Consider the following 26802-nt stretch of genomic DNA (forward strand, 5'->3'; position numbering starts at 1 on the left):
ATTGCTTTTTGTATGTCAGCAAAAGACTTGTCATGATCTTTTCCCCATACCCATGGTGCATCTTTGTGGGTCAAACTTCTCAGAGGTTCGCATACTTCAGATAGTCTGGGAAGAAACTTGGCCAGGTATTTTACCATGCCAATGAACCTTTGTACACCAGCGACATCTTTCGGCTTGCTCATCTTTGTGATGACTTCAACTTTTGCGGGGTCTATTTTAAGACCATTCTGTGTTAGGGTATGACCAATGAAGGAAACTTCATCGCATTTGAACTTGAATTTGTCCTTGTTCAGCTTGATGTTTTTTTGTTGACAACGTTTCAAAAGTGCCACCATGTTCATGTCATGATTTTTGACAGCTTCTTCGTAAGTTTCTCCTCTTCCAGTAACAAGAGCATCGTCAGCGACTGCATACACCCCAGATAGGCCTTCAATGCACTGATCACATTTGTGTTGAAAATGTTCTGAAGCTGGTTTAATTCCAAATGGCATCCTGAGGTACCTCCAACGCCCCCATGGTGTCTGGAACGTTGTGAGCATGCTTGATTCTTCATCGAGCTCTATTTGAAGGTACCCTTCCTTCAGGTCAATTTTGCTGAATACCTTGACACCTTCTAGCTCTGGTAGCACATCCTCAATGAGCGGTAAAGGATAATGACTTCTTCTCAATGCTTTGTTGAGGTGTTGTGGACTTGTAACTGGTGTTGATACCCAATCTGTTGGACTTGTAACTTTCTGAATGACATGAAGATTTTCCAGCCTTTCCAATTCAGCCTTGAGTTTTGCTTGTTGAATTCAGCCTGTTGATGTGTGCTGTTTGAAGCAATACTGTTAGAGCTAACATTATCTACATTTGCGTTAAAGATATTAGCATAGTTAACAGTCAGAAGTCCCATCTTTTGTGCTGCATTAGCTCCTAATAATGGCACATAGTCACCTTTTACAACAACAAATCTGACAGTGTACTCAGTCTGGATCTTTGGGTTTACTACCGTAAGTTTACAAATACCATTTATCGGTAATAAGGCTTGGCTGTACAGGCGCAAAGAGTGATCCGATTTTTCAACTTTTGTGCCTGGAGGAACGAAGTGTTCTGGAAGGACATTACAGGTAGCACCTGAGTCAATTTGAAAACTAATTTGCCTGCCTTTTATAATCATGGAGGCAAAAATTTTGTTCTTAGGAGGGGACTGGGACACAGCATTTATTGCCAGATTATTTTTGGGTGAAATTTCAACAATGAGAATTTCATCATCACTTGAAGTGTTTTCTTCCTTCACTGCATGTATTTTGGCTTTAGAAAATGTATCTCTCATACCTGGTGGTTTCTTCAAGCTGCACTTCTCAACAAAATGGTTTCTCTTACCACAGCCAGAACAATATCTGCCAAAGGCTGGGCAACTCTCTTTGTTTCTTTTATGGCTACGCCCACAAAATTTGCAGTCGGAAATAAAACCTCTTGTGTCTCCAGTGGTCTTCCTCGGGCTGCTTTGCTTTCCAACATAATGGGCCATGAGGTCTTGATTATCATCTTGGCCAGCCATTATTTTTGCTTGAGCAGTAGTTGTTTCTGTGGCCCTGCATAAGTCAATGCATTTGGATAATGAGAGTTTTGGTTCTTGCAGTAGCTTACGTCGCACAGCATTGTGGTGAATGCCACAAACAATTCGGTCACGTATCAACTCATCATTAAGTGGTCCAAATGCACATGTGGCTGCGAGGGCACGCAAAGAAGCCGCATAAGTTTCAATTGACTCTGTAGGGCCCTGTGTACAATTATTGAATTTATACCGTTCGTAAATCACATTTGTTTCTCCAATACAGTAAGTATTCCATAATTCGAAGATTCGCTCAATGTTTTGACGTTCACCCTCCTCCTGGTACGGAAGTGAATTGTGTATTCGAAGAGCTTCCGGTCCTATGCAAGTGATGAAAGCAGCCACTCGAAAATTGTCTGGTTTAGACTTCAAATTCGTAACAGTTTCGTACGCATCATAGATTTGCTTCCATTGCTTCCAATTCTCTGCCAAATTCCCTTCTAAGCTTAATCGTGGGGGTAATGGCACGTTAGATATGAACGCCGATGTTCCGCTATTTCCTTCAGAAGAACCACTAGGCCCAGGCACGATTGGATCCGGATCTGTCATCGCGAAACAAGAACCAGCAAAGCAATCATTTACCTCCTAAACATCAAAGATGGGTGTTTCACCTGACACCATGTAAGAATATCCGGTATATAACAACGAAAGAGCACCCAAATTCGAACTTCAATACTCCATTTCATATTCTCACGCATAACATAATATAACATAACATAACGAACCGGGCGCATGCCCAACATAACATAAATACGAGGCTAATAACGTCACACCCCCTATTATTTACGTGCCTGGCAATTTCTATAACTGCTCATTCTCTTTAAGATTCTAGGAAGCTAGTTTAAAAATTTGCAAAATTAAAGCGCACTGTCTTGATAACTAAAACAATGAGCCAACGAAATAAAAGAATGTAGAGAGTCCATCCAATTTTTATATCAAATCTGGTAAATAAGTGACAGAATAAAGAAACTAAGAAAACATTCTGGATATTTAATTGTTTACATAATTTTGCAATTTTTACCTCTATAGAACTTGAAATTCTGGTCTACAAGATCCTTAGGATCCTTTATCAATCAACAGAAGATGAAACAATTTTTTATCATATTTGTTTTGCATCTTTATGTGGATGTAATGAACGAAAAACAAAGTTTTAAAAATGGATGTTCATTATTTTTAATAAACTCACCATAACATCTGGTAAAGTAATGATTTTCATACCCAGCTTTGCAATGACAGCCACCATTCACCTTGGTGGAACCATTTGCATAACAAAACATGTAATTGGCTGCTTGAGAAATTTGGACATCAGCATTGGGAACACATGTTCCCAGCACCATTAGGACTGAAACTGTGCTATTTGGAGCTGGAGTTTTAGGTGGAAATGACATTGATTCCCCTGCTGAGCTTGGACATTCAATGTAACTGAGATGAAATGAATCAAGGCTTCCACAAATTCCTTGATCTCTGAAAGCAATAAAAAGTCCAGTCCTTCCTTCCATTCCAATGGTAATAGCTGATGTAAACTGTGCTCTAGATGAAGGATTCATGGATGTGGTATTCTTTAAAGCAGAAATGTACTTGAAGCTTTGAGCACTGGGCGCAGATGTTTCACCTGAGCCCAAAAGGACATAGACACCAATGAACAATTTGACTGAGCAGCAATTCAAAGTATAAGTAACTCTGAGGGTTATCTGTTTGGCTGGATTTGTAGCGATAAATGGTGTAATAATAATACCATCTATGACATTATAACTTACTCCACAAGCAGAGAACCCTGTTTTATCTGACTTCAGCTTCCACTAAAAAGAATGAAAAATACTCCAATGATCTGGTGCCATGTTTCAATTTATAAGCTACAATACAAAGATTTGTGCAATAGCCCAGGATTAGATTAAGACATTTCAAGTAACAAGGCATCAGAAAGAAGCTTGTCAAAAAAACTGATGCAGAGGAGTGTACGACAAAAAAGCAGAAAATGATAGTCTTATGATAGCTGTTCATTTAATGTGGTAATTATTCACATCATTCCTTAATCCTTAGCTTTATCAACCCAAAAAGCCAACATTTTAACAGCAACATGTCAGATAAACATTTCCAGGTCTCAAATCCTGCTTTCAGTCAACTTGAAAAATTTTAACAAATATAGAGAGCTAAAACCAGCTATAAAGAAAAGGTTTTCATAGGTACAAGCTATGCACCCATTAGGCCTTGAAGCACTTGAATGTAGCCCTGCCGGAACGTTATTAAATTACAAAAATTGGGCCTAAACGGCTGCTCAAGGTAAACGGTTTTTGAGTTATGGAGCATGTTTGTTTGTTTGTTTCGTTAAATATCAATTTTTCAAAGTTTTTCAAAATTCCTCTCAGATGAGTAAGTTTTCATTGATTAACATTCTCACAAGTGAAAATCAATTCCCCCCGACACGAATTTCATTGTTTCATTTCGATCCTGTAAGCGGTTTTTGAATTATGGAGCTCGTTTCGTTTCGTTTCGTTTCGTTTCGTTTCGTTTCGTTTCGTTTCGTTTCGTTTCGTTTCTTTTCGTTTCGTTTCGTTTCGTTTCGTTTCGTTTCGTTTCGTTTCGTTTCGTTTCGTTTCGTTTCGTTTCGTTTCGTTTCGTTTCGTTGAATATAATTAGCCATTCACATGAGCATGGTCATCTTCGTCGCGCTGGCCTACGTGTTCTGTCATATCGTTCTCCTTGGCGATCGCTGTTGTCCCTGATCAGGTTACCAAAACCCAGTGGTATAGTTTATTTCATCATTTAGCAAAAACAACAGAAACGAAAAGAACGAACTCCAATATACGAGAAAATTGAGCTTATATACATTGAAAATCTTCTTGAACAATTTTTGAATGTTTAGGGAGAGGGGGCCTAGCTCAAAAGCCCCCATGGTGTTTGTGTAAGTCCCTAAACAATTGAAATCAGGAATCAAATAAAATCGAAGCCGCAGTTAAAATTGTTTTTACCAATTTCTGCTTATTTCATAGTCGTTTCTACTTGTTTCCTAGTCGTTTATACTACAATGTCCCCCTGCCCTGAAATGTTTATGTGTAGTTTTTATGGTGACTTGTTTATACTTACGTCACTGCGAGCTGAAGGATTAGTGTAATTTTTCTTTATCCTCCAAAGGTTAAGTCCAGGCAATGGAACAGGAACTGAAAAGAAATGACAGTCTATAAACAATAAAAGCGTAAACCAGGATGATAGAAAAATACAACATTTTGTCATTGATACACAAGCTCAAATTGGAACTCATTTTTTAAAAAATTATTGTATCATTTCTAATTAACTTATTGAATGCTTGAATGTTATGGAATATAACAAGTAACAAGGCGGAGGGGGAGGGGGGGTTGGGGGGTCATGGCTCTCCTATTATTTTTCAAAATCTTTTGCTTTGAGAATTAAATTTTCCCTTGTCTTTATATCTAGCTACAAAACCTATTTATTCCCCTATTATCACATTTATCAATAAGATTCTTGATCTCCTCGAGATTAATTTCCATTTTCAAATCCTTCCATTGCAGGACGAACGCTTCTCTGGTCCTTACTACACGAAATTTCTCTTAAAAGAGGAAAACTTTCCAGGGGTCATGCAGGGTAGTGCAAAAACCATACCGTCTCCCGATAATCCTTTGTTTAGGTGAAATCTATATGGCATCGTTCGCATCGATTTTCCGACGGTCATTATCTAGGCAAATCACATATCGTTGATCGACTCTCCTGAACAATTTTGCTATTGAGATGCGAAGCTAGATATCATATTTCGAATAACTTCACAAACAACTCCTCATATCGCTAATCTTTTCTCAGGAAGGCCTGCTGCCACTATTTTCACTTGAGAAAATCCATGTAAAACATTTCAATCTTCCAGAGGGGTTTTTAAACTTAGAGATGAAATTTTTTAAAGAAAGTTCAGTATATATTATTTACTTAAAATTTTAATCTATGCCAATTTTTAATCTAGAGGCTTTTTGTAGTTATTCTTCACGTGTCACGGAGAAACCTGTAGATACAAACAGACTGAGAGTTTTTTAGAAAAAGACACTACCTAGTCCCATACACCGAATGACTAAAAAATTTGCAATAAAGGCAATGTTGCTTTGCGCAACAACAGAGTCACTGCTTACCTTCTGTTCCTTTGGTAAGATTCACAGTACAGCCTAAGGTTAACAGGACTAGGCCCAAAATGGGATGCCATTTCCATTTTATTCCCATGATGGACGTGACCGACAGCAATTGCTACGATCCCACAAATTTTGGTGAGCTAGCAAATGATACTACATAACATCTTCTACCTTGCAACTGTCTCTCTCGTAGACCTACCAGCCAAGAAGTTGAACGAAAAAAAACATCACCAAAATAAATGGCCTGCTCGTAGAACAATGATAGCAGTGATAGACTAAAGCAGATAAATTATAACAGTTAAGTCTGCATAACGGTCGACGAAGCCACAAATGGCAAACTTGTTGTCTTCTTCAATGCCAAATACAAACAAGTCTATGAAGTTATTACTATTAAATGTTATTATATTTTTGATACACAATCGTCACTCGACACCATTGAGCAGTCATCTCAATTCCACTTCCGCGTGAAACTTTAGCCCTGGTTACACTAGACAAACTAGCCTGGGTTCGGTTGAGGGCTCGATTTTTGTTATGTAAATGCAAACCAATGAGGTGTGTAGAGGGATAACTCTGTAGTGAAGCAGTGAAGCATACTGATTTCCGCATTGCACGGCAAAAAGTGTCTTTCAGTGTCTGGCGTTCTGTTTCATATCGCTGTTATCAAGGACCGAGATACCGGAGTCTTTGCCCCCCAAAAAAGCCTACTGATAAGAAATTAACAAATAAAAATTAACATACTGATAAGAAAAAGTAGTCTTTTAATAGAGTTGGATGTATGACGGTTGCATCATAGTCAATAGAAATGTAATGCAACAGGAAAAGTAATCCAAAAAAGATGTGGTGTCAAACCTAAGCGAAAGAAAAGAATTGTATGTAAGCCTAGTAAACCGAAATGGCAAGTAAAAATTGATAAAGAAATCGAGAACCATAGAAAGGAAATTTCTCTTCTAGAAGAGCTTCAGAAGGATAAAGAAATAAAATCTGGCAAGGCTAGAAAAGTTCTGCGAAAGTATAAGATAAAAAGCAAAGACCAAGTACCAGCTATTAAGGAAGAACTAAAGCAAAAACTACAAGTTAAGGCTCAGCGACTACGGAGGTACATTAAACGGAATAAATTCTATCGACAGAACAAAATCTTTGAAACAGACCCTAAAAAGTTCTACCGAGAGATCGGAAAATCAGATATCACTCTAGATGAAATACCGTCAGAAGGACAAATATGTGAATTCTGGAACAATATCTGGGGAAAAGAGAAAAGGCATAATGAGAACTCTGAATGGCTGATCATCTTCGAAAGCAACACGAATAATATCCCCGAACAGGAATGGGGAGAAATAAAAGTGGAAGAAATACAAAAAGCTCTTAGAAAATCCCACAAGTGGAAATCACCAGAAATCGACCAAATCCCAAACTTCTGACTTCACACTCAACACTCAGCACATTCAAAATTAGCATTAAACTTCAATAAATTAATGACAGACCCAACGACAACACCTAAATGGTTTTGCCAAGGTACTACTTATCTTCTCGCGAAAAATAATGAAACTGCAAACGCAAAAAACTACCGCCCAATAACCTGCCTGTCAACAACCTACAAACTTATAACCTCTATACTCACTGAAAGAACATACGCACATCTGGAAGATCACAAAATATTTCCAATTGAATAAAAAGGCTGTCGGAAAGGATCGTATGGTTGCAAAGATCAATTGCTAATTAATAAAATGATACTAGAAAATGCCAAAACCAAACACAAACACCTGAGTACTGCTTGGATAGATTACAAAAAAGCTTTTGACAGTGTTCCCCATTCCTGGATTTTACATTGTCTAGAAACTTTCAAAGTCTTCCCTGTGCTAGTTAACTTTCTTAGAACATTTATAAAGCTGTGGGAAACTAACCTTACTCTTTCCCACTCAAACAGAATTTTGAATGCTAATGGTATGCACATAAAAAGTGGAATTTTCCAGGGTGACTCTCTCTCCCCTCCTCTGTTCTGCATGGCACTTATACCGTTGTTCCAACTTCTGTATGATACTGGGTATGGATACAAGATCGGGAATAAGAAGATAAATCATCTGTTTTATATGGATGACCTGAAACTCTATGTCAGTAATGATGATAAACTTGAAGGACTGCTAAAAACAGTAAAGGCATTTTTAATAAAGAAGATGTTTTCAGATGTTTATTATTTTGTTGTGGAAATTACAATTTCCTTTTTCATTTTATATGACGCTTTGTTGATAATTATATTTTCACCACTTGAATATTCACTGCGACATTGAATCCACACATCTTACTAAACAGTGGCTGTTTAGACCGATTACAGCTGCTTTCTCTTCAATGTTTGTTTTATAACACGAAGTTTTGCATGGTTACTCATTTCTCATGGTTACTAGACTGACTTCTAAAAATCTCTTTTCATAACAATTTTTCTGTTATAGTATTTATAACGATATGAGGCAAATTTTCTATTCATGAGAAGTCGAGAAACCCCGTCGATATCTAATTACCGACAGCGAGTATATCTGTGAATTAAGGAAAGGTTTTCTTACCTTAGTTCATAATTCATTAATGACGCCGATCAAACGAATAAAAAGGACTTTTTCAAAATATCAACATTAAAGCTGATTATAACGACTTAAGGCATGTTAAGGCTTCATTGGCTACAAATGGAGGGCAACACACTACTCCTGACTCTAACAATCTTTATTTTCTTGTCTTTTGCACTTGCCGATTCGTTCTTTTATCGTCATGATTCTGTAAAGTCTTTAGAGGCGGCTTCATCAGATTCTTTAAGCTTAGACGAGTCTTTCTTTGCCTGTGACAGAAATCCGAGCTGCAGAAGTGTTCAGCGAAGTGAAAAAGGGATAGAGGTTGCCACAGAATCGATCTGGAGAAAAGGTTCAAAAGATTGCAAATTACGGCTTAATTTTAGCAATGTTGTTTGCATTTAGATACAATTACACCAATGATTATCTTTCGATAAAAATATTTGACTCAGTAAACTTTGCTATGCATTGGCCAAAAATTGCAAGCTTCTGGGCTTAGAAACGGAAAACTTGAATTTTATTAAAATTGCTTTCTTATCATTTTTTAGTTGCTTTCCGCTCATGCCGCGATGCGTTGAAACAAAGTGACACGGAAGAAGGCCTCTTTTTGGTACATCCCGACAAAGTGGGACATCCTGTGGAAGTAAAATGTATCAAAGACAACGGGTCAATTAAGGTAGTGTTTGATCATAACAGTGAAAGGAAGATATCGGTCAATGGATACGAAAGTCCTGGTTTGTTTAAGTAAGTATATATTTACATGACGCATCGAAATACCAATTTTTACTTTTAAGAGCATAAAGTTTAAGATTTTCTAATTTCCTTGTCACTAGCTTCCCTTCGCAAGAAAAAAATCTTCTACCGTTGTGAAATAGTGGCAAGAATTGTCATAATTAAATATTGACAAAAATGAAATTCAAATTTCTTCTGAAGAACATCAAGCATGGCCAAGAGAAAAATTTAAATTGTTTTCAACTTTGAGCATGCATCCATTTCTGTTGCTGGAGCAAGAATCACCTTCCAGCATATGAAGAAAGTATTCCTTTTTCAGCTGAATAGCGTAGAGGTATTGACTGGAGATAATTCTTACGAGCCTTTATCAATATGTCCTTCGCAAAGTATTTACAGTGAGCTCTGAAAAAGCCTTGTATGCATGGGCGCAATATCATTAAACTTCATTTTAATATTTCATTTTTTGAGTCATTTCTTGTTTCTACTGTATCATTTAATTCTGCTCGATTCGCATTGTTCCTTCTTACTGATTAAAGTGAATGCCTTGAGCTATAAGACGGATGCTAAAAATAATGGTTCACTTCACAAATGATGGTTTTTCTATGACAGCTCATTTCCAATAAAGGCCGATTTCCACTTGACATTTTTTGTGCGCGCGGGCGTAGCGCCCAAAGCTGAGCATGTCAAGTGGTCTCGATTTTGCGTCCGCTGTGAGCGCCAGAAAGTTGATAGGGTCTCTTTATTTATTCTAACCACTTTATTTTAACTACGCATGCTCAGATTAAGGTATGCTTCGATACGGTATGGTGATAACTACGATGGCCCATAAGGGACATGCGGCATGTATTAAGTTTTGCACGCACACAAAAGCAAAAGCGGTTACAAAATTAATTTCACATGCAAAAGTGCACGGTTGCTGCACACAAATTTATTTGCATGATCACCAAGTATAACTGCAGCACACAAATCTCTGTAGCAGCGCACACAAGGTTAGTGTTGCAGCACACAAAGTAAGATTTGCTGCTTACAGAGTTGGTGCTTCAGCAAACATAGAGCAAAAGTGTTTTTATGTGCATCACCGTAAATCAATAACTGATCAAAGGGAAGCCTGTATGATAAAATTAAAACAACATAATTTTATTGGTTAGTGATCAAATCAATTTTAGGCATGAGTGGAAACGCTTGAAGATCTCCATTTGGACTGAATTTAACAAACCCTTCAACTGTTTTTAGGCAAAAAATACAGTACAAAAATCAGCTGCAAAACATCATAAGATTCGTTGACTTGTCACAAAGTTGCAGGCAGTTTACCCGAATTGACTGTCACAATATGGTGCTGTTCTATAACGTTTACGTTGGTTATCTTGTTGATAGGAAGGGAAAGCGTATCGACCACATTGGAGGTGGCCCAGCAAACGGGCGAGGTTTGTGGCATTGAAAATATTGCAAGATATTTATACGGAAACAAAATATGTATCTCTCTCTGTTGTGTTGCAAGGTTTCTAAAAGGATATAAGATTAAGTTGGTTTCATGTCTAATCGCATCTAGTATCATAGGCTCTCGCATTTTTATTGTTGGTTATGCCAAGAAGTTGTCGATTTAGGGAAGTTTCAAACCTAAAAGGTCTTCAATATCTAATTAGTACAAACAATACCTGAATTTAATTTTTGATAATCTACAATGAAGGCTATATTTCGGAAGGTCTATGGATTTGTAAATGCCGGTATATGTTTGGATAAAACAACAACGTTGGCAAGAAGGAGATTGTGTGAGACTAGTGTAAAAGTGCATATATCGCACAGGGTGCTAAAGATGTAACTTTATGATGGTTGAAGCATTTTGTAGCCATTGTAGGAACCGTTCGTAAGCGGAAAATGTAAATCTGTTAGGAATACATAAAAGCATATAATCAAAACAAGAAAATGCATCTCTTTCAGGCTGTGAGTGTGGCATAACTGGTACGTGCGCAAAAGCTGGAACTCTCTGCAATTGTGACGCTAATGACAATGTAATGCGCTTTGATGAGGGCTTCGTCACGGATAAAAATAGACTTCCTATCACTGAAGTGAGACTAGGAGACACAGGAGGCTCTACTGAGTATGGAGCCTTTACAATTGGCAAACTTGAATGTGTCACTTAGGAACCATTGGCACAAGTATCAGGTTGTATTTCTCTAGTGAATTCCCCTGGTGCTTATTAAGTTTAAAAAGATAAAATTATAAGTTTTCTCTAGATATTTAAATGCACTTATGGCGGGTCAGATAGTTTTTCAATAGCAATTATTATGAAAAACCATGAAATCTAGATATGACATTTATCAGTTAAAATTACATGCACACAAAAGTATTCCTGAGACAGGCACGGCGCCACTGGAGAGACTTTTTCAGAGACAAAAATCTTCTGACCGTCTTTTTTAGTAATTTTGAAAACAGAGTATGAAATAAAAAGATAATAAACTGTTTAATACTGCTTGATTTTATTTGATCTATTTACTAGCTTGTTTAGGTATATTTCTATTATTTGTCTATTTTTTTGCATCAGTTCATTTTATAGCTTTCTGTATCATTGCAATGTTTGCATTTTGGATATGTTAGCATGACCTACTGAAAATACTCAAGACAAGAAGTTCGTCATTTCTCAATCAATACAACAGCTTCTTGTTATTCACATCGATGTGCACTCTGAACCAAAGAACACCCTTTCTTTCTTTCCCAAACGTTTGTCACTAGAGTTTTGACATGACTTCTCCCCTCCCAAATGTTTCCTAAAATACAATAACCAATATTTGCTAAGAATCGTCGAATTGTCTTTTCTTAGCGGTGTAGTAATTTGTTTAATTTTGGTCTTGGAAATGCATTTCTAGCCATTCAAGAAGGCTCAATTTCAAAAATATTCTTCCGCGTCGGACCCAACCTTGCTGGGTTCGCATATGTCACTAAACCTGATTCTTAGACCCACCCACCCCCCCCCCCCCCCCCCAAGGTCCAATTTCGTAGCGCCATCTCTGTTGAAAGATTTAATTACAATTATGACAATCATTGACAACAGAAAGAATTGAACATTGTTTAATTATTCTTTAAAACTTAATGTATATTGTTCATGTGTTTGTATTGCACCTATATCACTCTATTCAAGTTGTATTTTATAGTACATGCGACAAACCTCTCTGTGGGCACAAACAAGCAAAAATGGAAGATTAACCTAATTCTCCAATTCAACTAACAGTCTTATTGTGAAAAATTCGTACAAAATTGTTGTCCTCAGGTTCGGAAAAAGAGCAAGATTTTACTCTACCTAGAAGTTTTCATTAAGTTATTGCTCATGATATTGATTTAATGACGACACTAAGATAAAATTTTAATAAAGGGATTTGATCGGTTCACATGTAAGGGACGGGCAGGTCCACATCAGCCTTTATGAGGCTGCCATTTTATAACCTGGGTCACAAAATGAATGATGTATGATGTATATTTATATATTTATTTATGTATATACCGTGGTTGATGACTTTGGGGGTAACGTATTATCCGGAACGATTTTTGCGGTCAATTCCGTTACAAGTTTTCAAACTTTCCGTATAATGGCTCTTTAGATTTTGCATATTATATTTTGACTGAAAGAAAATTTGAGGCAATATTTTCCAGCTTTATTTCAACACTATGCTTCTTCGGTTTATCTACTTTAATGTTGACAAGAAATAGAAACTTTCTTGCAAAGTTTAGAAAAATCCTTATAGTGCAGCGAGTAATCAAAATTTCTTCACACCAAATATGAAACCAAAATAAACTGGAGGAGAGAAATAAATTAAACACAGTTAAACAAAATATATCAACAGAAGAACTTCCAGCTAAAAACGAAATATTAAGAAATTTTAAAAGGTTGGGTATAATTTTTTAAAATCTGATTTCAAATTCTTTTCAGGAATATAACACTTTTAATGAAAAAGTGTCAATGAAAACGTTCAATCTGGAGTGGTCAAACCGATTTTTAATAGAATTTACAATTACGTGTAGATTTTCAAAGAAGAGAGCCTAATATTCTATTAGCGGCAAATAATAATATGCTTTGTCCTTTTTTAAATCTCCCTCTACCACGTAACATTCTTTTACAGTTTTAAAAATCAGCGTTTCTTCTCTTGGCAAGACAGACTTATCGATAAAGTCGAAATTTGAAATTTCATTGACTATAAGAAAAAATCCGCTGATTCCTCGTTTCTCATATTCTCAAAAATATTCTTCCTTGCACCTTCATTTCCTTCAACAGCTGATATTCTCTCTTTCAGTAACAGTTTTGAGAGTTTTTTGTCTTTAACAAATAGACTTTGTTAACCAGGTTTAGGCTAGGCCAACTGAAAAAACGAGACTTTATCCTTTATCTATATCCTAAGCCAAGCACGCATCGCAAAGATTATTCAATGGTTTATATTGAATTTTGATAACTCAAATTCAAAGAATCTATGACTGTTAAACGAAACTTGTAAAATCTAGTGTATTCACATTGGTGCCCAGTGTGAGAAACTCCCAGCCTTCAGTTTGCGTTAAAGACTCATTGCTAACAATGGGCCTTTGCGAGCGTGGCGCCGATCCAAGTAAACTTCTACAGATTAACCAAAATTGATTTCAGACTGTCTGAAAATGCATTATGGGATGCTTGCGTAGCGCAATGGCTCATGTTTAGCAATGAGTCTTTAAATAAAGACAAAAGATGTTGGCAAGGTTTCCCCGAGTGTTGGGTTTGAAATGCGTTAGGTCGACGATGCAATAGATCACAAACTGTGGGAATTTATAGAGGTAGAAAAAACGGATATAAAAGAATGGCTGATGTTGAAGCTAAAAATGAATTAAATCGAAGCAAGTCTTGAGACAAGACCAAAATTGGTATTGGGATAAATTTAAAAGTGCTAACACACTGTTTCGGGCAATAACATGGCAAGTTTCTGAAAGGGAGATATCCCTGAGAGAGTTTTCATCACGTGGTTAAGCTGTAATTTGGCAATGTGGGTTCACACTATTCCGTTTTTGAACAAAAACGCATCTGTTTAGCTCCGTTTTTGGCTTTCCGTTTACATTAGTCTACCCCAAAAACGGAGCTAAATGAAAACGATGATAAAAATGGAGCTAAATGAAAACGGAGCTAAACAAGAACGCAACTCTGTAGTGTGAACACCAAAAACGGAACAATTTGAAAACGCTAACAACGCCAATATCAGAAGCCTCGTTTTCAGAAAGAGAAAAACAGATGCGTTTTTGACAACTAGTGTGAACACCAATTAATAGATATCCGTTTCTCTCTTAAAACGGAGTAGTGTGAACAGAGATAAAAACAGCTCCTTATTTATTTTTTTAAATTTATTTAAAACAAATTTATTTTAAATAATTTATCATATGTAAACAATGCAGGTAGATGCAAGCCACAATCTCTTCGGCAAGTTTGGTTAAGAGGTTGCTTGCTTAAATGAACGAGCAAACAGTCGTACGGGATTTTGACATTTTTAAACTATATGTCAAAATGTGAGGAAGATTTTTTGAGCAATTATTGTAACTTGAATTTCAGCTTTGGCACCAAAATAAGAAGTCGAAATATTTATCAACAATAAATTTGAAGATAAAATGACAGAGTTTTGTCTTGATCATATGTAATCAACCAAAGAAAATTTAGAAATTTTATCTGTTGAATATATGATGAAAAGAACTGTCCATGTAATAGAATTTTTCAACAGTACCGGGGAGATTAAAAGGACAATGGTGACAATGAATTTATTCAAAATATCACATCAACTTTGAGCAGTGGACAGAATCGGTTTAAAAATCAGGTCAAAATCATCAATAACATTTTTTGTTTCTTTATGCATACATTAAGATTTGATGTTGTGCAAGAGATATTTCCATTTCCAGACGGGAGAGTTGTTATTAGAAAAAGAAGTACGCATAAGCCTTAGAGACCCGACAGTCGCTCTAAGGTTACGGTAAACGTTTTCTTGATGAAAACATCATTTTTTCGATTTTTTCACATTCAAGTAGCCGAACTTTCAAGGCACACAATGATACCAAAATTGAAACAAACAGAAATTTTGAAAGTGGAAAAAATCCCATGTAACCGAAGGTTTCCATAATTTCTTTATCAAAACTTTTAGTTGAGGCCTGAAAATCTCTTGACCTGTTAAGTCGATTATCGTTGCTTTGCGGTTGTGGTCGCATGTCTCATTTACAATATCGCATGGCACATCCATATAGCCTGGTTTCCATAAAGCCTTAAGGCTGCCAGCGACTGCCTGCGACTGCTTTCTGCCATCTTCCATCTTCCACCCTTACAGTAGCGCCGGCAAATGGAAACGTTCTGTTTTCAATTGCCTGCGGTATCGGTAACTATGCCGGTAACTAGGTAAAGTTTGAGCGGGAAAAACTGGCGGGAGAAATTCAACAACAAAGCCCTGTTTCAATTGGTTCTTGCACATCACATGATCCGTTTGAACAAAAGAATGCCGCAGGCAGCCGCAGGCAAGGCGTTTCCATTTGTAATTTGTCTGCCGGCGGTACCGGGAGGCTGCCGTAAGAGCCGGGAAAAGTTGAACTCGTTCAACTTTCTCCCGCCTCTCCCGGCAGTCTTACGGCACTTCAAACAGCTGCCTGCGGTACCGTTAGAAAGCGTTTCCATAAAGAATTATCTGCCGGCGATACCGTAGGGATGGAAGATGGAAGATGGCAGAAAGCAGTCACAGGCAGTCGCAGGCAGCCTTACGGCTATATGGAAACCAGGCTTATATCTAATGTACGGCCGTGTTTATTTAAACAGGCTTATTGATCTTAAATCTTCAAGTGACTTGACCCGGATTACACTGTGATTTACGAGTGTATCTTGCAAGTGCGATCAGTAAAATCCCGTTTTCTCCGGACTCGAAATTTCTCTACATGCAGGTACGAAAAATCTATTTTGTACCCAAGGAACCAATCGAATGGCTCGAAAATTTGCACACGGCCAGGGCAGACGTTGGGCAAGCAAAGTGTGTCTCAAAATTTTTTATTTTCTCTGGTCCGTCTTTTATACCCAAATACAGCTGCGGGAGGGTGGAAAAATTATTTGCAAATTTTTGACAGGGTATAGTTTCATAAAGAGGAGGAATTTAAAAAATCTGAGACACTCTTTGGTAGCTCAGGACCTGCACTTCCTGCTGGACTAAGTCAGATTTTGTTACCTCAAACGCAAGGGTACATAATAGCTTTTGAGGGTGGTACACTTTTTGACCAGTAAATTCGCATGGAAAATAACATTTAACATTATTTGCCAATAATTTTTATCTGGCTAGATACGCCATAATCTTGTGCATCGAATGATATATAGTTTATCCAGATTTCTTGAGCCGTTTGGCCTTTAGGAAGGAAAAACCAATTTTCGTGTTCAAATGTTTACCGTAACCTTAAGCAACATCCCAGAAAACCGCACCACAAAGCAATGCTCTGTCTGGTTTTTGCGGACTGTAATATCACATCAACTTTGAGCAGTGGACAGAATCGGTTTCAAAATCAGGTCAAAATCATCAATAACATTTTTTGTTTCTTTATGAACATCCCACAGAGTTGCATTAAGAAACCACTGACAACACAAACAATTGTTTTTGCTCTGAGTTTCCCACGGGCAACATTTGTTGGCGCAAGTATATGCAGTGGGGGATGCACTCTTTCAAAGTTGAAATTAATTTAAAAATTTCTTTAAATAATTTATTATGTCTGGAAAAAAGGTAATAAATAATACAGGTAAAGGCAAACTATGGTGCCATAAGCATTGAAGCAAGTATCGTGAGGAGGTTGCTTGCTAAAATGGACGAAAACGCAGTATTGTATACTTTTTCAGTTTTCATTTTGTTTGCCTTTGCACTTGGGGATTCTTTCTTCTATCTCAATGTTTCGGAAAAACCAGCAGAAGATGGCTCGCTTGATTCTCTAAACATAGACGAGTCTTTTTTCGCCTGTGATCTAAACCCGAACTGTAGAAATGTTAATCCAAGTGGATACGGGAGTGAAGTTGGCACAGGAAAATCAGATTGGAAGAAAGGTATTTATTCTCTCGAATGTTACATTACACAATAAAGGTTTATAGTGAGCGTTACGTTTGCCAAAAGCCTGCGAAGGCTGCTAATCATGCTGACGACTGCGAATTATCAATCTGTAAGTGGTTCTATTGCGTACATTCTAAAAGCAAATTTTTAACTGCTTTTAGTTTCTTCTCATAAAAAATTTATTCTCACTTCTAATTTCTTCAACCGTTCCAAGTGACTTTGCAATTATTGTAGCGTAATGACACTCTTTCCCTACAATTTATTCAATTTTAATTTCTGCAATTTCTGCATGGAATTTGCCCCGTATAACCAATAAAACACTATCTTAGAGGACAAAGTGTTTGAGGATTGTCGAAGCAATAATTCAGAATTGTTTTGACAAGAGAAATTCTATTCTTTACTTGATTCGTAACCGGGAAACAAAACTACATTGTAACGTGTCATAGGAAGGGAAATAAAATTTTTTACCATTGAAACATTTCATAGAAAGTCCTTTAATTTATGATACAATGTTGGCATTTTCCTAAAATGCACAAAAAGTTAATTTTGTAGTTCAGATAGTTGTTCAAGTCTATGGCTCTTAGGAGTTGAATTTGTTACAAAATCCAAAACAATGAATATTTAAAGCCAAGCATTTTTCAACAGCCTTACGCTCGAATTATGATCGATGTCGCTGAAGTTTTCTCTTTGCTTATGCCATGACGAGTGCTTATAATTTCGTCTGAAAAGTGCAACTTTATTTATTTGATTATTAACTCTGGTCTTGAATGATAGAAATTGTAGTAATTATTCAGAGATTTTATGTACAATGCAGTACATAATTCGTATATCTTTATAATGATCTAGAAAGAGAAGACTTTTATCTATATTTTTGGCTTGGAACAAAACTTTTAGAAAGGTAAGATGTTCTCTAAAACTGAAATAATATATATAATTTTTGTAATTTTGGATAATACTAGTCTTCTAAATAACTCTTACATTAGACTACCAGTTAAATGAAATATTTGATTGCGTAGCAAAAACGTGCGACGGCTAGAAAAGTTGATGCGTGTGTTAAGAATACGATGAACGGACCCACGATATAACTCAGTAATGAATAACATAATATTAAATAGCCTAATTCTATGGCATTCTAACTGATGATTTTGATATCAGAAAATAATGCAAAAATTGTTCTTCAGATGCGTTCAGATCGTGCAGCGATGCCATGAAACAGCAAGACATCCAAAAAGGGATCTTTTTGGTACATTTTGACAAAATGGGACATCCCGTGGAAGTAAATTGTATGAAAGAGAATGGATCAGTCAAGGTAGTGTTTGATCATGATAGTGAAAGGAAGATATCGGTCAATGGATACGAAAGTCCTGCTTCTTATCAGTAAGTATGTTTAAGTGTTGATATCAGGGACGCCGGAACAACCAAGGGGCAAGGGGGCAGGTTTGAGTATCAGGGCATTTAAAAGATAATTCACAGCTTCTACTAATTCTTTCGTAAAGGCCATTTTATTTCGATCTTCTGTAGGTATCTTGAGCATTGGCTAACTTTTGGCATAAGGATTTTTTTTACAAGTTTTGAGAAATGAATTAGGCACTACAATTAGAATTTCATATGAATTTCTTTGATCATTACAAATGGCCGGTTACAAGGGCACTTTAATGAAGTGGTACTTTGGCTCCTTGCCTCTCCTATCAAAAGGCAACAAGGGGATTGAACCCCCGGCGACCCCCTTCTCCAGCGTCCAGATTGATATTTTGGTTTGCTTTTGTGAAAAAATTTTTTAAGTCACAGCCAAGCATATGTTGTTCCTCTTTTGCAGCGTCGACAGCTGTAACAAAACCAATTTTTTTAAGTCCTTTAACACGGCCAGATGCTTCATCAGATATTTATTTTCTGTGTAATTGTTGCTACTTCTGCTTTAGATATGCAGGAATATATATGATTTTTCATATTAACCAATGCACTTATCTGATGAGCATGAAAATAGTAATATCGAAAATGAAAAGAACAACATGAAGTGGGTAGCAGCAATATCCTTACCGGATTAATGAGCATCATGAAAATTGAAGACGCGAAAAGAAAATGTGCATGTATGAGAAAGGTGGAAAGGAAGGGTAGAAGGGTGGATGGGTTGAGAGGCAGAAGAGTGGATGGCTGAAAGGGCAGAAGGTTGGGAGGGTGGAAGAGCAGAAGGGTGGAAGAGCAGAAGGGTGGAAGAGCAGAAGGGTGGAAGAGCAGAAGGGTGGAAGAGCAGAAGGGTGGAAGAGCAGAAGGGTGGAAGAGCAAAAGGGTGGAAGAGCAGAAGGGTGGAAGAGCAGAAGGGTGGAAGAGCAGAAGGGTGGAAGAGCAGAAGGGTGGAAGAGCAGAAGGGTGGAAGAGCAGAAGGGTGGAAGAGCAGAAGGGTGGAAAGGTAAATGGAAAGGCAGAATGGAAAGGCAGAGAGGGTTAATAGGTGGCAAGGTAGAAGGGTGGATGGGTAAATGGGTAGAAGGCCAGATGAATGGAAGGCCAGATGAATGGAAGGCCAGATGACGGGAAGGCCAAAAGGATTGACAGGTGACCAAAAGGATTGATAGGTCGTTTTTTCTAGCCAGTTGATAATGAATACATGCTCGAAGCGTCGTGTTTTTAACAATCACAACTTAATTTGTTTAATTTTGGTACTTAATTTATTCATTCATTATATTATTGTCTTTCGTGAAGCTTTTGAGCTGTTGACTATGTTTGATTGCTTTGTATGAAATCTACATTTGAATGCATCATTGCACAATCATGCTTCAGTTGCAACAAACATCAATAATATATTCAAAGATAACTGGTCTCAAAACAAACTTAAAATCTGAAGCAGGTAATGAATAGATGCCGAATTGAATCTTACGAATCAGTATTCTAAAAGAAAAGCATTTTTCGTAAGACCGCGCCAAATTTTTCGCGAAGAGGGATTCTTCTTTGAAGTTTCATTATAGTTGGCCTGCACTGCAGGTATCTTGTGCAAAGAAAATATGGACATTTCCAGTGACACTTCAGAATATCGGCTTTTGGCACAAAATTACAGCGTTTACACATGTTGGTCCCCCTTTTTAGGCCTACATGGCTATGTCTAGAAAATGGAATGGCTGGATATTAAAAGACGAGGCTAAGAAAAAAATTTTACTTTGGACTAAGTTTGGAAATGAGAACGAGACCAGATTCAAAAGTTACAGGAAAATTTGACAAAAAACATGAAAACTAACAAAGTGCGTATTTTTTGCAAGGACATCAAGCGCTAGAAAATATATCACTATTATGCGAACAAAAAACTTAAGAAGGACACCTAGTTGACAACCTAAATACTTGACACATATTGAATGGTTTTGAGAAATGAGTCATTGTAGCAGCCTTATTTTAAGCATGGAAGAATTCGGGAAAAGTTCATAGCAGCCGGGCACCAGTCACCAGGGATATTACGATGCAAAGGAAATAGAAAAATCGGTGCTTTGTAAGAGAAGAGCACCATGCCCAATGTGCGACCATTATTTCTCATTAAAGCAGCGAGACCTAGGAAAATCCAGGGGAGGGGCAGTTTATGTCCATATTAGTTTGAATAGAGGCCTCTAGATCATGCTCAATTGGAATATGTTATAAATAGTTGATTGTTTTTTAGGCACAAAATAGTGTACAAAACAAAACTACACAGCATCAAAAACGTTGTTGACGCATCTAAAAGTTGCAGACAGTTTTTCAGAATTGAATGCCGTGGAATGGTGCTGTACAGTAACAGATTCTATGGTTTCCTGGTTGATAGGTATGGACAGCGAATGGACTACATTGGAGGTGGCCCAGTAGATGGACGAGGTTTGTGGAATCTAAAAGTATTTTCATCGCCTGCCTACTATATCGCTTTTGTTTTTTCTATCTTTAATATATAAAAGTAAAGGAAAAGTAAAGATGGCAAATATCTGAAGCAAAGAGATTCATTACGAAAGTTTCTATTGAAGATTTTTTTCTGATTTCCTCTGATGTGCTAAATAAGACCTTGCATTTGTTTTTTGCCAGTAAAACTGTGAATCGCTTGGCATGTCTATTTTAGGCGAGCCATAACGAAAGTACTTATACTTTACAAAGATGGCAAAAATTTACACCCATTTTTATGTACACCCATAATAATGCACTTATAATGTACACCGACAGTTTATTTTTATAAAATGATTCAATATCGCCACATTTTATTTTCTCGATCCATTTGTTGCTCATTTCCAAGAATAGCAACAAAGAGGGCCAGTACTAAGATCGGAATTGCGATGGCAAAATTGCAAAATTGTGCCGTTTAAACATCTGATAATCCTCCACCTCAATTCTCTTAATCCAATTTTAGAGAAGGATTGGGACTCTAATTACTTTATGCTTGTATCATAAAATGCACAACTAAGATGCTTGATAAACTTACGAAACAAATTGTTTAACAAAACGAAAAGTATCATCATACATTACATCTTGCATATAGGTCAGATTATATTATTGTTTCATTATATATACATGTTCATTATTGTTTCATTACTCAGTCTTGCATGCTCTTTCCGACGGTATAATTTGAAGAATGGGAGTTTTTCTGACCGTCCACTTTTACGGTTCCAGCAACGTTAGTCCCGCTTATTTGCTAGAATGTTCCCAAGGCTTAAAATGGTCAGCAATCTTTACTTTTATGAGTTAAAGCTTGGAAATTTAATAAGGCAGGCTTCTAAATGGTTCTGCAAAATCCCCTGCTTCTAACAACTAACCGCCCAAGCAGTGCACAGGGCCCGCGCCCCATGGAGGCCAGGGGGCCATGGCCTCCCAACTTTTTCACTGAATAAAAGAATAGAAGGAGCTTGAATTTTTATATATATAAACCTTTAGATTACAACAAATACAATGAATTAAAGTACACAAGTAAAACAGCGTCAGCAAATTGCTTGCCACTTTTGGGGCTAGAGCGGTTAGAGGAAACTCTCTTTACATTTCTGACCCCTTATAGACAGGTCATTTGCTGGAAAAATTAGGCCTTTTTTCCTGTCAAGGTTTTCTCTTCAGATTCCTTGCCAAGAAACATGCTGGAATAGATTAAGACTTGGGGCATGTTGAAATTTGCCGAAAATTTCAAAATGGCGGAATTTTTCAAAATGGCGAATTTTTTACAATGTTTTGGCTACAATGTATCGATATGGTCTTCTAAGACGAGCATTACTTGGCACCAAAGTGTCTTAAAATGTTAAAAGCATGTTTGTTGTCATGACTGATCTTAAAGAAATCAAAATGGTATACTTTTGATAATTCTGATGGCCGACAACAAACTTTGACTGGGTCACAGACGACACACTACACCATGGGAACGATTTTCCAGCCATCATTCCTGGTGACACGCTTATATGAATCATTCGTTATTCCAAAGAAACGGGCAGGCCTTCCAGCAATGCCTGATTTTGAAGACAAAATCAAAGATTCACCACTGATTGAAGAGGCATTTCATCGTGATGTAGCTTGGGTATTGTGTGGAGCTGTAAGTAAAGAGATGCTTCTAGAAACACAGCCTGAGTTAGACACTGATGCTCTCCAGCTAGTTGGATCATGGACAAACTTCATGAAAGCTTCAGCAGATTGTACTACATGAAGGTGCAAACTAGAATATCTTCCTGTTACTCCTCCAGATGATAACGTCGTCAAATGGTATATGGACATGATTCAGAAGATGCTTGATCAGCTAGAAATAGATCATATTTTCTTCATGCAGATCAAGCAATTTATCCAAAAATTCTTATCATTCAATGGCTAAACCAAGGGTCAAAGTACGATGAAATCATCACCTACTTGGGCGGCTTCCATCCCGTAATGGTCAATTTGAATATCCTTGGAAAAAAGTATTCTTGCCTCAGACTTAAGGAATGGTGGATGAATGCCGATGTAATAGCTCAAGAGTCTGCTGGTCAAGCGATGAAGGGAAGGCATTGCCATAGAAGCATAAGGCTACAAAAACAGGCTTTTAAAGCCTTGCTTCGCTATCAAATGTAGGGTGTCCTGAACAAAGGTGAATTCAGTCCAAGATTCAAAAGGAAAATTGTGAATTTGAGGCTTGTCCAATCAACCGCCAATTTGAAGTCCATAACTTATTCACAAGAATTCAAACAGATTATGAACAATTTAACAGATGCCTTTGACACACAGGATCAAATGATGATGCAATACATTCGTGATGTCTCGGCTATGTTATGCTTCGTCAGTGCTGTAAAAGTGAAAAAAAATTGAGCGCCATTTAGCAGCAGAGCGTGTTTTGTTGCCAGAGTGTTTTGCATTTGGGTATCAAAACTATACCCGTTACCTGACATTTCAACATGTCAAGCTGCAGGGTATTAGATCAAAGCAAGAGCGAGCATGGAATGACTTTCTGGTTAATGGCTTTGGTGGTTCAGTCTCTGGCAAACCATACTTGACTAATACTTGACCATACGTGACTTGATAACCGAAACAACCATTAACAAAAAGGTAACGGTCAGAGGGAGCCCCATGCAAGGTGGATTTAGCACTGATGAGAAGGCTGTTGATACCTTTGTAAAGACCAGTCATTTCATGGCTACTGTTTGAGCCATACTGAAAGAACGTTTGAATGTTTTGACGCAGTCCGTTCACAAAGAAACAACTGTTTGTGCGATAAAGAAGCACGAGGCAATGACCGAAGATCTTGTTTTGCAGCTTGATAAGTATTATGATCCATTCCTAGATGGTCCTGCAAGACATTTCAAAACTGGAGCCGAAATCGAGCCATCGGTCATTGAGGGACTTCTGAATTCATCTGCAGTAGGAGAAGCAATGTATGCTGAGTTTATTGACGAAAGACTCAAAGCCAAAGAAAGTAGGGTTAGTAAATTTGCATCAATAAAAATCCTTGGATCAAAACTGGCATGGAGCGGGCAAAAAGGTTTCCAAAGCCATAAGCATTCTCAAGGAGGACAGGCAAACATTTGGAGCACTTTTTGGTAAAGGCTACAAGTCCAAGAGACGCACACTCTTATCCTCTTACAACTGTTCCACTAGTTTTAGCATCACCTGACAGTGATCACAGACAAGGCTGGAAAGTTGCATTATGAAATTCTCTGATAGAAGAATCTTTAGCAGAAGTGCAAACACCTTTGTCTAAAGCAGCGTGGATAATTGACGGCATGGCTGCAGTAAGGTCAATCAAAAGTGAACCGACTTGGGAAGAGTATGCAAAGGCATACTTCAGATTCTGCACACCTGCAGCCTAAGATCTTCAGAAGTGGCAAATGAAGATATGACATGAAAGATTCGTAAATATCGAGTCAATTTGTTCAAATATCGGCATAAAAGCCTGTAGTATTTTGGCAGCATACTACAGCATCACTGGTTGTGATACGACGTCGTTTCCATTTGGAATTGGAAAATTAATATCATGGAAAAAGATGGTCAAATTGAATGCTATAGCCTGCTGAACAACTTCGGTTCCACTCTGCCTTCCATCGGATTTTGTCTCTTGATAAAGAGCTTTTTCGAATTGTCATGTACGGAGGCAACAAAGATGAATGCCATGTTGACACAATAATTCGAATGTACGAAAGGCAGAAAGTTAAGTCAAGTTTGGGAATGATTCCTGATGCGAATAGTACAACCCAACATTTAAAGCGAAAATGGCTCCAGGCTCACATATGGCATCAATGCACAAAGCAGATGATTAACTTTCCTCTGTTAACTGAAACATGGGGATGGAAAGAAGTATACCTGCAACCAGTTTCCCCAAATAACAACCAGTCTGACACTGATAATTGAGCAGAAGTTGTTGGTGAAAACAGTGAAGCAGAAGGCACAGATGATAGTGACTATGACTTTGATGCTGACTCAGATGGAAGTTAGGATGACTTTTAGTTTTCAGTATTGAAATTTATGATGGAGTTGGACCATAATAGAACCTTTTTCGTTGCGTTTGTTTAACTTTTATATGGTTTCTGGCCACAGTTACTTTGTTTTATGGAGCGAAGCGCCAAAATTGTTGATTTGTTTAGTTCTGCCACTTTAAGAACACCATTTTGAATTTTGATGATCAGTCATGACAACAAACATGCTTTTAACATAGTAGGTCACTTTGGTGCCAAGTGATGCTCGTTTTAGAAGACCATATCGATACATTGTAGCCAAAACATTGTAAAAAATTCGCCATTTTGAAAAATTCCGCCATTTTGAAATTTTCGGCAAATTTCAAGATGCCCCAAGTCTTAATCTATTCCAGCATGTTTCTTGGCAAGGAATCCGAAGAGAAAACCTTGACAGGAAAAAAGGCCTAATTTTTCCAACAGATGACCTGTCTATTATGTTTAGGATCGGTGGCTCACGCTCTAGTGCAGTTATGAGAATCTTTCTACACTGAACTGGCCGAGACATTAAATTGGCCTTTCTGAATATTAATGTAATTTAGCTTGTTGTGTGTCGCATGAATAATAAGGATGAAGAGATTTTCTCGAAACGTGGCAACAATATTCAAGTCCGATGCAGAAAGACATACTTTTACTATATCAATTTGTGTTTTCCTTCACCTCATACAAAAAATACAGGGATGTAGGTGGATGTGGATGTCAGACCCTCCAAATGATTTGAAAGTTGATCTAAAATAAACCTTTATGGAAAATAGTCGTTCTTTATTTAAAACAAAGTCGCGGTCTTTTGTAATATTGTCTTTTTGCTGGCATTGCCTCAGTACATATTGAAGAAACAGCCACCAACACGTTGCGTTTTTGGGGGTTTAGATGGTGATAGTACTTCGTTGAGTTGTGTTGTACGGTACTATCTATTAAACAAACTTTTTAAAGCTAGTACTGTTTCTCTTGCTTTCAGGTTGCAAGTGTGGCATAACTGGTACGTGCGCAAAAGCTGGAACTCTCTGCAATTGTGACGCTAATGACAATGTAATGCGCTTTGATGAGGGCTACGTCACGGATAAAAGTAGACTTCCTATCACTGAAGTGAGGCTAGGAGATACAGGAAGTAGCAGTGAATATGGAGCTTTCACAATCGGCAGACTGGAATGTATCAATTAGGAAATATCAGCACGAGTACCAGGCTCTACATCTCTAGAAATTCCCGCAATGTTCATCCACTTTTTAAAGATTTATATGAGAGATTAAAAAGGACGGGATACTTTTTATTAATTCTAAAATGCAATTTAGTGTTACCAGGAAACAAAAACGAAATTTGTGACTTACTGCACCTAATGCATGTTATTATTTTTCTTGTTAATACACCAATTCGACTTACGGCCTCATTTTGAAAAATTCTTCAAATTCTTTTGTACAAAATTTTTGACCTCAGATTCGGATTGACAGCAATGATTTTAGTATGCTTGGAAGTTTTCATTGTGATATTGCTCACGATATTGATTTTATGACGACATAAAGACAAAAATGTTATAAGGGATTTGACCGTAGTGGCGACTAGGGGGGTAAAGTTTCCCCCGGAACGATTTTTGCGGTCAAATCCCTTACAAGTTTTCAAACTTCGTTTCTCGGTAAAATCTAAAATACTAGCTCAAACAATATGAAAAATGGTTTCTTGCCTAAAATTATGACGATAAAACGAAATCTGGGCTTAAAAAAGTCGTAAAATTAAGTTTGGAGAAATTTCCAGAACGAGGTCGTAAGTCGAATTGGTGTATACCTAATCTATTTCATAATATTCACTTTGAAATCGGTCTTATGAGATAAAAATATGTCCCTTGCACTTGGTAA

The 26802-nt window shown here is 37.4% G+C and overlaps 4 protein-coding genes across 6 annotated transcripts in view; 2 read left to right on the forward strand and 2 right to left on the reverse strand.

Moving 5' to 3' along the window:
* The window catches only part of LOC135688202 (ephrin type-A receptor 3), a 33192-nt gene extending 27324 nt beyond the window's left edge, over positions 1 to 5868 (reverse strand). For all 3 annotated transcript variants that reach the window (XM_089114177.1, XM_089114176.1, XM_089114178.1), the window contains exons 1-3: positions 5728 to 5868; positions 4682 to 4755; positions 2784 to 3396 (exon numbers count right to left, since the gene is read on the reverse strand). In XM_089114177.1, coding sequence (XP_088970303.1) covers positions 2784 to 3396; positions 4682 to 4755; positions 5728 to 5815 — 775 coding nt within the window. In that variant the 5' untranslated portion in view covers positions 5816 to 5868. The remainder of the gene's footprint in view (positions 1 to 2783; positions 3397 to 4681; positions 4756 to 5727) is intronic.
* On the reverse strand, positions 665 to 2727 carry LOC148957938 (uncharacterized). Its single transcript, XM_089114179.1, has one exon. The coding sequence runs from the start codon at positions 2144 to 2146 to the stop codon at positions 665 to 667; it is 1482 nt and encodes a 493-aa protein (XP_088970305.1). The 5' UTR covers positions 2147 to 2727.
* Positions 5869 to 8372: 2504 nt separating the features above from the next.
* On the forward strand, positions 8373 to 13089 carry LOC135688205 (neurexin-4). The gene is made up of 4 exons (XM_065204940.2): positions 8373 to 8628; positions 8825 to 9020; positions 10242 to 10432; positions 10947 to 13089. The coding sequence occupies exons 1-4, from the start codon at positions 8373 to 8375 to the stop codon at positions 11147 to 11149; spliced, it is 846 nt and encodes a 281-aa protein (XP_065061012.2). The 3' UTR covers positions 11150 to 13089.
* A 3415-nt stretch (positions 13090 to 16504) lies between these two features.
* LOC135688206 (neurexin-4) lies at positions 16505 to 26802 on the forward strand. Its single transcript, XM_065204941.2, has 4 exons — positions 16505 to 17058; positions 18244 to 18439; positions 20703 to 20893; positions 25913 to 26802. Exons 1-4 carry the CDS (start codon positions 16824 to 16826, stop codon positions 26113 to 26115), a joined length of 825 nt encoding a protein of 274 aa, XP_065061013.2. The 5' UTR covers positions 16505 to 16823; the 3' UTR covers positions 26116 to 26802.

Source organism: Rhopilema esculentum, chromosome 19, assembly GCF_057945365.1.
Source record: "Rhopilema esculentum isolate cy_ngs chromosome 19, ASM5794536v1, whole genome shotgun sequence".
NCBI lineage: Eukaryota > Metazoa > Cnidaria > Scyphozoa > Rhizostomeae > Rhizostomatidae > Rhopilema > Rhopilema esculentum.